Source organism: Periophthalmus magnuspinnatus, chromosome 7, assembly GCF_009829125.3.
Source record: "Periophthalmus magnuspinnatus isolate fPerMag1 chromosome 7, fPerMag1.2.pri, whole genome shotgun sequence".
Classification (NCBI taxonomy): domain Eukaryota; kingdom Metazoa; phylum Chordata; class Actinopteri; order Gobiiformes; family Gobiidae; genus Periophthalmus; species Periophthalmus magnuspinnatus.
The window spans coordinates 29,400,956-29,414,068 of record NC_047132.1 but is presented as its reverse complement, the minus strand read 5'-3'; the positions used below and the strand labels follow the sequence as shown (position 1 = coordinate 29,414,068).

The window sequence follows — 13,113 nt, the reverse complement described above, 5'->3', positions numbered from 1 at the left end:
ATGCCCGTATACTTCAATAATCTGAAATAAGTCTTGTATCTGATGATGATTTTTTTTTTTTTTGCACAGGCCGAACAAAGGCTTCGTGCTCGGCCTTGTCGTCGTACTATCCTCACAGGCACAGGAAACCTATTAACTTCTGTTGCCAGGGTAACGGCTGCTTGGCTCCGCCGTCACCATAGGAGCCAGGTTTCCCTTGGAGACGTGTCCAGAGGAAACGGGCGTGGCGTTTTTTTGGTTTTTTTTAAGCAGATGATGTAAGACGCTGGCCTTATATGGGCGTCAACGAGGCGCCTGGGCTGGTCCCATCACGAGGGGGAGGTACAGAGAGGGTTATGTCCAAGGCGCTGATCCCTTTGCGTTATAAAATATGTTGTAAATGTATTGGACGTGATATACGGGCTCTATGAAATGAGCCGTGGTTTCTGAGAGTTGCCAGTCAGCGTTTTCTCCCTGAGCGCGTTGGAGCGTTATATCTGTTTGACTATACACCTTTTTGACCAAGGCTGGGTATCACTGTCAGCTTTAGGAATGCAATGATAAGTCTGAATAATTGTGAAAAGTATTAAAATAATACTCATACTCACAGATATTTTTATTTTTATTTTTGTAATCCTTAAAGGTCCCATATTACGCAAAATGAACTCTTGTGAGCTTTAAGTCATATTATAATGCTGTTACTTCATCAAAAACAGACCTGGAGTTGTGTTTTCTTTCATTCACACATTTCACGTTTGAGCAACTTTTTATTATTAGTCTGTCTACATCTCCAATGCGCAAAATGCTCTGTTGCACCTTGTGATGTCATCAAGTGGTAGTTTTCAAGTTAACAGCTCCTTTTCACCTTTATTTTAGTAGAGATTGGACATTCCAGGGCTGAAATTATCTAAATGATTGTGTGTGGAGCTTAAAAACACAATGGAGCACTTCCTGTATTACCACATGATGACATCACAAGGTGGAACAGAGTGTTTTCAGTTTGAGAGAAGAACTCAGCCAAGGTTTGTGTGTTAAACATGTGAGAATGAAACAAAACACAACTCCAGGTCTGTTTGTGACGAGGAAACAACATTATAACACAGATCAATAAATAGTATAATATGGGCCCTTTAAAGGTTCACTATGTAATTTTTCTAGTGTAGGGTCCGCCGCTCCGTTGTCTCCATAGAGATGTTATTTCTCGCCTGATGTGTTCCGCAGTATGGCATTAGACTTACTATTACATTAGACTTGTTGTTTTTTTATTTATCAAAAATCCCTTGCGAGTCGCCTCTCCACAGGTCTGACGTGTAACTTGGTCATAGTGGCGTTACCTGCTTATTTCCATGGAGATATATTGCTCTGATATTTTGTGTTTATGTATGTGACACTCGGTTGCTATGGTTACCTGTAACTGGACCATACGACAAAGAGGCCGCAAGACATTTCATAACAAAAACACGGCATTATTCAATTAAAATGCTCAAAAATTCTATTTCTGATATCATCAATAATATATTTTTTTCATAAATATTTTCTAGAAACCTTCAGTGACCATATTTCATTCTTTGTGCCTAAAAAAAAGTACCTAAAAATATATTTGAAATCTCAATGTACAATATGAAAAACACGGAATGAAATCGACTTTGGTTGCGTGTCAGTTTTAAATGATAAAAACTCTACTTAACTTTGCCTAAACTTTATTTTTGTTTCTTATCCCTTCTTATTTCAAACTTATAAATCTGCCCCGCAAATAAACTAGAATAATTTAGTAACAAACTTCTGTTCTGCTCCTTCTGTTCTTCTGTTCACTGTTTGTGATAGTAACAAATCTAATCCGTGTATGAATTATGCATCACGATACTTTACTTCCTTTTGTCTGATGTGACGTGTGCCTCCTCCAGACTCCTGCTGAGGCTTCTCTTACCTTGTGTTCTCTTACCCCCCATGTGCTCTTGTGTGCGTCCTTTTAACCCTCTCTGTGCTTGTGTATACGTTCTCTTACCCTCTTGGTTGTGTTCTCTTACCCCCCGTGTGTTTTTGTGTGCGTTCTCTTACCCTCTCTTGTGCGTTTTCTTACCCTTCCCGTGTGTTCTCATGTACATTCTCTTACCCTCTGTGTGTTCTTGTGTGCGTTCTCTTACCCCCTGTGTGTTCTTGTGTGCGTTCTGTTACCCCCTGTTTGTTCTTGTGTGTGTTCTCTTACCCCCTGTGTGTTCTCATGTACATTCTCTTACCCTCTGTGTGTTCTTGTGTGCGTTCTCTTACCCCCTGTGTGTTCTCTTGTGCGTTCTCTTACCCCCTGTGTGTTCTTGTGTGCGTTCTCTTACCCCGGTGTGTTCTTGTGTGCATTCTCTTACCCCCTGTGTGTTCTCGTGTGCGTTCTCTTACCCCCTGTGTATTCTTGTGTGCGTTCTCTTACCCCCTGTGTGTTCTCTTGTGCGTTCTCTTACCCCCTGTGTGTTCTCATATACGTTCTCTTACCCCCCTGTGTGTTCTTGTGTGCATTCTCTTACCTCCTGTGTTTTCTTGTGTGCGTTCTCTTACCTCCTGTGTGTTCTTGTGTGCGTTCTCTTACCCCCTGTGTGTTCTTGTGTGCATTCTCTTACCTCCTGTGTGTTCTTGTGTGCGTTCTCTTACCCCCTGTGTGTTCTCATGTACATTCTCTTACCCCCTCTCTGCTCTCATGTGCGTTCTTTTACTCTCTGTGTATTCTTGTGTGCATTCTCTTACCCCCTCTGCTCTTATGTGCGTTCTCTTACACCCCACTTGTGTTCTTGTGTGCATTCTCTTACCCCCTCTGCTCTTATGTGCGTTCTCTTACACCCCCCTTGTGTTCTTGTGTGCGTTCTCTTACCCTCTTGTGCGCTTTTGTGTGTTGCAGAAATTTGCCAAAGGACAGACTCTGCTGGACATGGTGTGTGGTCACCTGAACCTGCTGGAGAGGGACTACTTCGGACTCATGTTCCAAGACACTGACAACTCCAAGGTCAGACCAAAACACACAACTCACCCTCTTAATATCACCGTAGGGGGCGCTAAAGCAGCCATAATTAACTTGTAATGTTGGCCATTCCCACCAGCAAATTTGTTTTAAAACTGTAAACTGTTAAACTGCTTTACATGACTTTCCATTCCCAGAAACCATTAACTACTTTGTGTACTTGTTAAGTGTGTGCAGGAGGAGAGTCATTAGTTAAAATGGGCAGTACTGCTCCTGTGTATTCACTGGCAGAAGTAACATTTTTAGAGAACACTTAAAAGCATGTCAATGTTATCCCTTATTGGAGAGGTCCATACTAGCAAACAGGGCCGTTCCAGGCTATAAGCAGACTGGGCAGCTGCTTAGGGCCCCAAAACCACCAGGGGGCCCCCACGATCCCATACATTTATATTGAAAATAATATAATCTGTAAAGTTATACTAGAAACAGTGCTTGGGTGTTTACAGCAGGCTAAATATCCTTCTATAAAGATTACATTTGTTTTGTTTTTTTTATATATATACCGTATTTTCTGCACTATAAGTTGCTCCGGAGTCAAGTCAAAAAATGCATAATAATGAAGAAAAAAACGCGGTTGTCAGTTCGACCGTAACAAAGATGTGAAATTATATACTCATATGCGACTTATACTCAGATGTGACTTATATGTGGAATATAAGTCGCACCCCTGGACAAAAAAAAGAACAAAAAATGCGACTTGTAGTACGGAAAATACAGTAGTAGCAAAATATTTGCTGCCTACATTTATTTTATCTATGTGTTTACCCCCCAAGGTGCGCTGAGATACTTTTAAATAGCTGGTTTTACAAGTTAGATTAAAACATTTCAGTCTTTTGGTCATATAAATAGAAATACAATTGGACAAGATGATGAGAGCAGGGTCATAATGTTGTCAAAAGCGAGTCACCAATAGCTTAGCCCAGGTACATCCACTGCCGGGGGCCCAGAGACACATTCTGCTTAGGGCCCCCTGAAAGCTAGGACCGGCCCCGCTAACAAACGTTTGAAAGCTAGCCATTTGGACAGTGTTTTTGTGATCATAACATTCCACCGTCCTTTGCTACCATTTGCAAATAACGCTCTTGCCAAACACATGAAATTAGCTAAACAAGTGTCATTTATCATATTTAACTCGCAGCACTTAATTATTTTAATAGCACTTAATTATTTTAAAAGCTATAACCCCAGTGCTTTAGCTAACTGATAATGCCTCTTGTATAACAGCGTTAGTTGGTGGTTTGTGGTTCCTCTGAATATTTATTGTATAGTTTAATTTGGCAGAGTTTCAAGTGACCTACTGTCTTGACGAGTTTGTTGATTATGCATTTTATTTTACATGTAAATGAATGTAATTGCTAATGCTGACCTTCTGCTGCTAGGATCGTGCCAAGTCATGCTAGCTAGTGGCATTGAAATTAACATTTTTGTTTATACGCGCTATATCTACTCATTTATCTCTGTTAATATACAAAATAAAAAGAAACAAATTCTCCAAAAACTTGAAATTTGTAAGTTATTTTGACTTAACTACACTGCCCTATGGAAAATAAAAAAAAAAAAAAAATTGCCCTTTATCCATTATTGGCTACTTCAGTTTGACAACAGCATCTGTGACTTTTAACCTTTAAAATGGGATTGGTTCATGTGGCCTTTCAAAACGGGGCATTGGCCACAAAAGCCTCAGAAACATCAAGCATTAAGGGCTGGCATTTATCGAGCCAAAATGGCGGCTTTCCGTGCTCATAAAGGCCCATAAATATCAGTTGTATCTAGAATATATTTGGCTTTAAACTGGTTAAAAAGAGGCCAGTGAGGTACCTAGAACTCGTAAAGGTCCTATATCATGCAAAGTTGACTTCTGTGAGCTTTAATCCATGTTAGAATGTTGTTTCCTCATCAAAAAAATACCTGGAGTTGTGTTTTGTTTAACCTCAAAATGCTCTGTTCCACCTTGTGATGTCATAAGGTGGTAGTTTTCAAGTTTACAGCTACGTTTTACCTTGTTTTCTATAGAGATTAGCAAGTCCACGGCTGAAATGATCCAAATGATTCTAGTGAAGGTGTCTGGAGTTTAAAAACACAGTGGAGCACCTCCTGTATTACCACATGATGACATCACAAGGTAAGGGGCGGGTGCGGAGAGATCCGGGTAGCAGTCGAAGGCGGGGACCTCGACGACCGGATCTCCGGACATGGAGACTAGCTCTGGGGACATGGAATGTCACCTCGCTGGGGGGGAAGGAGCCTGAGCTTGTGCGGGAGGTTGAGCGTTACCGGCTAGATATAGTCGGCCTCACCTCCACGCACAGCTTGGGCTCTGGAACCCATCTTCTTGAGAGGGGTTGGACTCTCCATTTCTCTGGCGTTGCCCGCGGGGAGCGGCGGCGAGCTGGTGTGGGCTTGCTCATTGCCCCACAGCTCAGCCACTGCGTGTTGGGGTTCACTCCGGTGAACGAGAGGGTCGCGTCCCTGCGCCTTCGGGTCGGGGACAGGTCTCTCACTGTTGTGTCGGCCTACGGGCCAAACAGCAGTGCAGAGTACCCGGCCTTCTTGGAGTCCCTGGGAGGGGTACTAGACAGTGCACCAACCGGGGACTCCGTTGTTCTCCTGGGGGACTTCAACGCCCATGTGGGTAACGACAGTGACACTTGGAGGGGCGTGATTGGGAGGAACGGCCTCCCCGATCTGAACCCGAGCGGTGTTTTGTTATTGGACTTCTGTGCTAGTCACAGCTTGTCCATAACAAACACCATGTTCGAGCACAAGGGTGTCCATCGGTGCACATGGCACCAGGACACTCTAGGTCGGAGGTCGATGATCGACTTTGTTGTCGTGTCATCTGACCTCCGACCGCGTGTCTTGGACACTCGGGTGAAGAGAGGGGCTGAGCTGTCAACTGATCACCACCTGGTGGTGAGTTGGATCCGCTGGCGGAGGAGGAAGCCGGACAGACCTGGCAGGCCCAAGCGTATTGTGAGGGTCTGCTGGGAACGTCTGGCGGAGCCCTCTGTCAGGGGGGTCTTCAACTCCCGCCTCCGGGAGAGCTTCTCCCTGATCCCGGGGGAGGTTGGAGACATGGACTCCGAGTGGGCCATGTTCTCCACCTCTATTGTTGATGCGGCTGCTCGTAGCTGTGGTCGTAAGGTCTGTGGTGCTTGTCGCGGCGGCAATCCCCGAACCCGGTGGTGGACACCGGAAGTAAGGGATGCCGTCAAGCTGAAGAAGGAGTCCTATCGAGCCTTGTTGGCTCGTGGGACTCCTGAGGCAGCTGATGAGTACCGGCAGGCCAAGCGTGCCGCGGCTCGGGCAGTCGCAGAGGCAAAAACTCGGGGTTGGGAGGAGTTCGGGGAGGCCATGGAGGAGGACTATCGGACGGCCTCAAAGAGATTCTGGCAAACCGTCCGACGCCTCAGGAGGGGAAAGCAGTGCTTCACCAACACTGTTTACAGTGCGGGTGGAGGGCTGCTGACCTCGACTGGGGATGTTGTCGGGCGGTGGAAGGAATACTTTGAGGATCTCCTCAATCCCACTGTCACGTCTTCCGAGGAGGAAGCAGAAACTGGGGACCCAGAGGCGGACTCGTCCATCACCCTGGCTGAAGTCACTGAGGTGGTTGGCAAGCTCCTCGGTGGCAAGGCTCCGGGGGTGGATGAGATCCGTCCTGAGTACCTCAAGTCTCTGGATGTTGTGGGACTGTCTTGGCTGACACGTCTCTGCAACATCGCGTGGCGGTCGGGGACAGTACCTGTGGAATGGCAGACCGGGGTGGTGGTCCCTCTGTATAAAAAGGGGGACCGGAGGGTGTGTTCCAATTACAGGGGAATCACACTCCTCAGCCTTCCCGGTAAGGTCTATTCCAGGGTGCTGGAGAGGAGAATCCGACCGATAGTCGAACCTCGGATTCAGGAGGAGCAGTGTGGTTTTCGTCCTGGTCGTGGAACACTGGACCAGCTCTATACTCTCCATCGGGTCCTCGAGGGCTCATGGGAGTATGCCCAACCAGTCCACATGTGTTTTGTGGATCTGGAGAAGGCATTCGACCGTGTCCCTCGTGGTGTCCTTTGGGGGGTGCTCTGGGAGTATGGGGTCCGGGGCTCTTTGCTAAGGGCTGTCCGGTCCCTGTATGACCGGAGCAGGAGCTGTGTTCGCATTGCCGGCAGTAAGTCAGACCTGTTCCCAGTGCATGTTGGACTCCGCCAGGGCTGCCCTTTGTCACCGGTTCTGTTCATTATATTTATGGACAGAATTTCTAGGCGCAGTCAGGGGCCGGAGGGGGCCTGGTTTGGGAACCACAGGATTTCATCTCTGCTGTTTGCAGATGATGTTGTCCTGATGGCTTCTTCGAGCCAGGACCTGCAGCAGGCACTGGGGCGGTTTGCAGCCGAGTGTGAAGCGGCTGGGATGAGAATCAGCTCCTCCAAATCCGAGGCCATGGTTCTCGACCGGAAAAAGGTGGTTTGCTCTCTCCGGGTGGGTGGTGAGTCTCTGCCCCAAGTGGAGGAGTTCAAGTATCTCGGGGTCTTGTTCACGAGTGAGGGAAGGATGGAGCGTGAGATTGACAGGCGGATCGGTGCAGCGTCTGCAGTGATGCGGTCGCTGTATCGGTCCGTTGTGGTAAAGAAGGAGCTGAGCCGGAAGGCGAAGCTCTCGATTTACCGGTCAATCTACGTTCCTACCCTCACCTATGGTCATGAGCTTTGGGTAATGACCGAAAGGACAAGATCGCGGATACAAGCGGCTGAAATGGGCTTCCTCTGCAGAGTGGCCGGGCGCACCCTTAGGGATAGGGTGAGGAGCTCGGTCACACGGGAGGAGCTCGGAGTAGAGCCGCTGCTCCTACACGTTGAGAGGAACCAGCTGAGGTGGCTCGGGCATCTGCTCAGGATGCCTCCTGGACGCCTCCCTAGGGAGGTGTTCTGGGCATGTCCCACCGGGAGGAGGCCCCGGGGAAGACCCAGGACACGCTGGAGGGACTATGTCTCTCGGCTGGCCTGGGAACGCCTTGGGGTCCCACCGGAGGAGCTGGAGGACGTGTCCGGGGTGAGGGAAGTCTGGGAGTCCCTGCTTAGACTGCTGCCCCCGCGACCCGGCCCCGGATAAGCGGAAGAAAATGGATGGATGGATGGACATCACAAGGTGGAACGGAGTGCTTTCTGTTTGAGAGAACAACTCTCAAACAGCCTAAATATTCAGACTTTGTGTGTTAATGAAACAAAACGCAACTCCAGGTATGTTTTTGAGGAGGAAAACACATTATAACAAATCAGGAAACAGTGTAATATGGGCCCTTTAATAATGTGAATATCGGCCTGTCACAATAAAAATAAAACAAAACTGATCATGTAGCTGGTATGTATCTCTCAAGTAACCACAGAACAACTTTGTATTAATAAAATTTCAAACATTGAGACTTTCTGGGCTAACTATGACCAATAAATATATTTTTTACATCATTTTTTATGCCCAAACAGGACACCAGGTGAACCGATACTCCATCCAGTATTTTTTTCTTGATAATTATTATATTTACTTATTCTTCAAGAAATACACTGCCTGACCAAAAAAAAAAGTCAACACCTGGATTTAACTAAGCAAATAGGAACAAGCATCCTGCAGTTGGTCCGGTCTAGGTTCAGCAGAATGAGGTCAGCTGACATCTGAATAAACTGAATGACCAGGTTATTCCATCAATGGATTTTTTCTTCCCTGATGACACGGGCATATTCCAAGACGACAATGCCAGGATTCATCGGGCTCAAATTGTGACAGAGTGGATCAGGAGCATGAGACGTCATTTTCACACATGGATTGTCCACCACAGAGTCCAGACCTTAACCCCATTGAGAATCTTTGGGATGAGCTGGAGGAGCTTTGTGCAGCGTCAGACTCGACCATCATCAATGCAACATCTGGGTGAAAAATTAACGCAGCACTGGAAATAAATCTTGTGACATTCCAGAAGCGAAAGAGTGTGTGACTTTTTTTTTGGCCCTGCAGTGTACTAGCTGGAATACTGTTATTTTATGTAGTACAGTAAGAATTCAGTTGTAGAGGGCGACAGTAGCTCATGATCCAAAGGTGGGCAGTTTGAATCCCTCTCTCGACATAAACATCATTGGTTGAGCGGTCACATCCACCGACTCACAGGTTGGCGGTGCGACTCCAGCTCCCACAAATGAACGCTGTCGATGTGTCTTTGGGCAAGACACTTAACCCACCTCTTCCCCAGAGTCTGCGTACACTGGTGTATGAATGTGTGTGTGAACGGGTGAGTGCTTTTTTGAGTGGCTTGAAGGTGGAAAATCACTGTATTAAAATGTGACCTTTTACCATTTATAGAATCATATAAGTAACTATGTTTAATTATTGATACTGACTAAGAAATAAAGTGTTTTATTCTCACGTTTACAATATTCCAGAGAATGTCCTGTTGGGTTATTGTGTTGGGTTAACTGGCATACAACAGTTTCAATATTATCATTTTTATGTAGCAATATTTCAAACCTGACAGGTCCTTGGTGAATATAAATGAATGTTTTTCAAAGGCGTTTTGTTTTTCTCGTTTATTAGAATTGGCTGGATCCTTCCAAAGAGATTAAGAAGCAGATTCGGGGTAAGTAGAGCCACACTAGAGGGAGCCGTCCGTACTGTATCGACGTGAGAGTTTTACCGCTGATGTGTTTCGCAGTGGGTTCCTGGGTGTTTGCGTTCTCAGTGAAGTTTTATCCTCCGGACCCATCAGTGCTCATCGAAGACATCACCAGGTGAGAGCGAAACAATCTCACGGAAAATAATGCATCGGGGCTAAAAGAGAAAGAGATGGAAATGTGAAATGGGTTCTGGATATATTTGCTCTCTGCTGTGTAATATCGAGTAGAGGTGGAAACTGTTAAAAAGAAAATTCGATGAAGATCAGGGGAACACTTCAAAACAGTACATCAGATTTATATTACAAACAATGATAAGTTTATGTTTCAGAGGCAGGAGGTTTTCTGAATATTACGTTTCCATTAAATATTCAACAAATTGCGTAGACTTGGTAACATTTTGTGTTTCTTTTATAACATAATAAACATTTGTATCTTTAGTAAGTGACGTAAACGACTCTGATTTTACGCTTCGTTCCGAACAAACTCCCCAATCCACTCGGCCCTTTGTAAACCGAAACTGCATAATCCCAAAAAGATTCTCAGCCTTTGCTCAGTCGCCTTTTCATTTCAAACCATCAGACAGTGGAATCAGCTCCAGACATGAATAATTTTACTGGAAATTTGAAAAAAGTACATTTCAGATAATCAAATGTGTCCACGTCAGTCTAGTTCATTTGTAATGTTCTGTTTCATTGTGAAAACCTGCACATAATGATTTTTTTAAATGGTTTGGACTGTAAGAAACATCATGTATTGGGCATTTGGACATTTTATTGTATTTTACTGCTAATATTAATGATGAACTGTTAGTTTTATAATGTAATTTTAATGAAATGTGTGTTTTTAATGTGTGTTCACCTGCCCAGAGACTGCACATGGAAAGTATCAATAGCGAAATCTGGTAGAAATCATCTTTTCTTTTGTAAGATTAAGGAGTTTGTACATGGCCCCTGATAAATACAGAATAAACAAAGAAAGAAAGAGTGAAAGAGAAGCACAGCCCAGCTAACAGAGCAGTTATATCCATGTATATGATTGTATTTGATTGGCTCCGCAGCCCCGAAAGTATAAACGAAACTAAAGATTTGTTTGCCAAAATACGATGCTGTCAAGCCATTATAAATTCACACTAGCTCAGTAGTTTGTTAAGTACGTGCTGTTTACATTATAACAACATAATGGCTACCACTTGACAATCAAATACAATACATTGTAATTATAGTTTGATTAGAGGTCTGTCAAATATATGGACAGTGTTTTTAATCCCCGCCATTATAAACACAGTATTGTGTTGCTATATGGACATCGGGCGCTGAGCTTTTGTGGTGGAAGCTGAAACATATTTGAATCTTTTCTTTGTAAAAATGTGTCTTTTGGATAGAAAATTCTATCTTAATTACTCATCACTTTAAATCCTGCAGCTGCACTTGGCACACACAGGCACACACAGGCACACATGCACAGGCACACACACGCACACGCATGCACACAAGCACAGGCACACACACACACACATGCACACAAACACATGCACGAGCACACAGGCACACACACATGCACACAAACACACACGCGCAAGCACACACACATACACGCACAGGCACCCACATAGACACATACATGCACACACACACACAGGCACACACGACAGGCACACACAGACACACACGCACACCGGCATACATGCTCATGCAGACACACACAGGCGCACACACACATACACACATGCACAGGCACGCGCATGCACATGCATGCACAGGCAGACACACACACATACACACAACAGGCACACAGACACATACACACAGACACACATGACAGACACACACACATACGCACAGGCATACACACGTACACACACACACACACACACCCCCGCACACAGACTCATAATTACACAAATGTTTCAAGACCAACACTTATGATGGACTTTTTTAACACATTTTTATATTAAAGATTCACTGTGCAACTTAGGGAGGGTCCGACAACCTATTTCCACAGAGAAGCAATTGTTTTACTGGGAATGTTCCACAGTATGGCGGCATATTGTAGCGTTCTGGTGTAAAGAAACACGCTGAATTTCTTCTGGTTGTTTATTTTCTGAACAGAAGGTCGACTCCCCTCCAAAACAGACAAGTGACTGACCAAAAGAGCCTGCACATCAGCTTTTCATCATAGCAACCAAGTGTCACGTACACATGAACACAAAATATCACATCAATGCAATATATCTCCATGGAAATAAGAAGGTGACGTCACTATGACCAAGTTACATGTCAGACCTGTGGAGAGGCGACACGCTCACAGTAGGAATGCATGTTTTTCAAGGGATTTTTGAGCAATAAAAAGCCAATAAGTCGAATGTAATAAGTCTAATGCCATACTGTGAAACATATCAGGCAAAAAATAAGATCTCTATGGAGCAGTGGACCCTACACTCGAAAAATTACATAGTGAACCTTTAAAGGGCCCATATTACACTATTTTCTGATCTATGTTATAATGTTTTTTCCTCATCACAAAAAGACCTGGAGTTGTGTTTTGTTTCATTCTCACATGTTTAACACACAATCCCTGGCCAAGTTCTTTTCTAAAACTGGAAACACTCTGTTCCACCTTGTGATGTCATCATGTGGTAATACAGGAAGTGCTCCAGTGTGTTTTCAAACTCCATACACCTTCACTAGAATCATTTAGACGATTTCAGCTCTGGAATCACCAATATCTGCTGAACTAAAGGTAAAATAAGCTGTTAACTTGAAAACTACCACTTGATGACATCACAAGGTGGAACAGAGCATTTTGAGCTTTGGAGATGTACAGACTAACAAACCAGGATTACTCAAACTTGTGTGAATGAAACAAAACACAACTCCAAGTGTGTTTTTGATGAGGCAACAGCATTATAACTTCGCTTAAAAGAGTCAGTTTTGTGTAATATCGAATCTTTAACGCGCTGACGTCACTCATGTTGGGAATTCATAACCAGAAGAAACACAAATGTATGACTTTTTCCACAGGTACTACTTGTGTCTCCAGTTGCGCGATGACATTTTGTCCGGCCGCCTTCCTTGTTCCTTCGTCACCCACGCGCTCTTAGGCTCTTACACTGTCCAGGCCGAAATAGGGGACTACGAACCGGAGGAGCACGGCCCGGACTACGTCAACGACTTCCGCTTTGCCCCGAACCAAACCCGAGAGCTGGAGGAGCGAGTGATGGAGCTGCACAGAAACTACAGGTCAGCCCAAATACACTGGTAATGAGAAATGTTTGAAGATTTCACGATGGTATTTTGAGGTTTGTTCAGTGAATATAAACGGGGAAGAAGCAGGAGTCATGTGGCATTTGGATTGCAGGGGGATGAGTCCGGCAGAGGCGGAGATGAACTTTCTAGAAAATGCCAAGAAGCTTTCGATGTATGGAGTGGACCTACATCAAGCCAAGGTACAGATTAAACACTTCATTCTTAAAACAAACAT

The 13,113-nt window shown here is 44.8% G+C and overlaps 1 protein-coding gene across 1 annotated transcript in view; it reads left to right on the top strand.

Moving 5' to 3' along the window:
- si:dkey-178k16.1 (band 4.1-like protein 1) overlaps positions 1-13,113 on the top strand; it is a 103,751-nt gene that overhangs the window by 60,766 nt on the left and 29,872 nt on the right. The window contains exons 4-8 of the mRNA XM_055223170.1: positions 2,864-2,968; positions 9,554-9,596; positions 9,672-9,747; positions 12,654-12,872; positions 12,991-13,078. Of these exons, the coding sequence (XP_055079145.1) occupies positions 2,864-2,968; positions 9,554-9,596; positions 9,672-9,747; positions 12,654-12,872; positions 12,991-13,078 (531 nt within the window). The remainder of the gene's footprint in view (positions 1-2,863; positions 2,969-9,553; positions 9,597-9,671; positions 9,748-12,653; positions 12,873-12,990; positions 13,079-13,113) is intronic.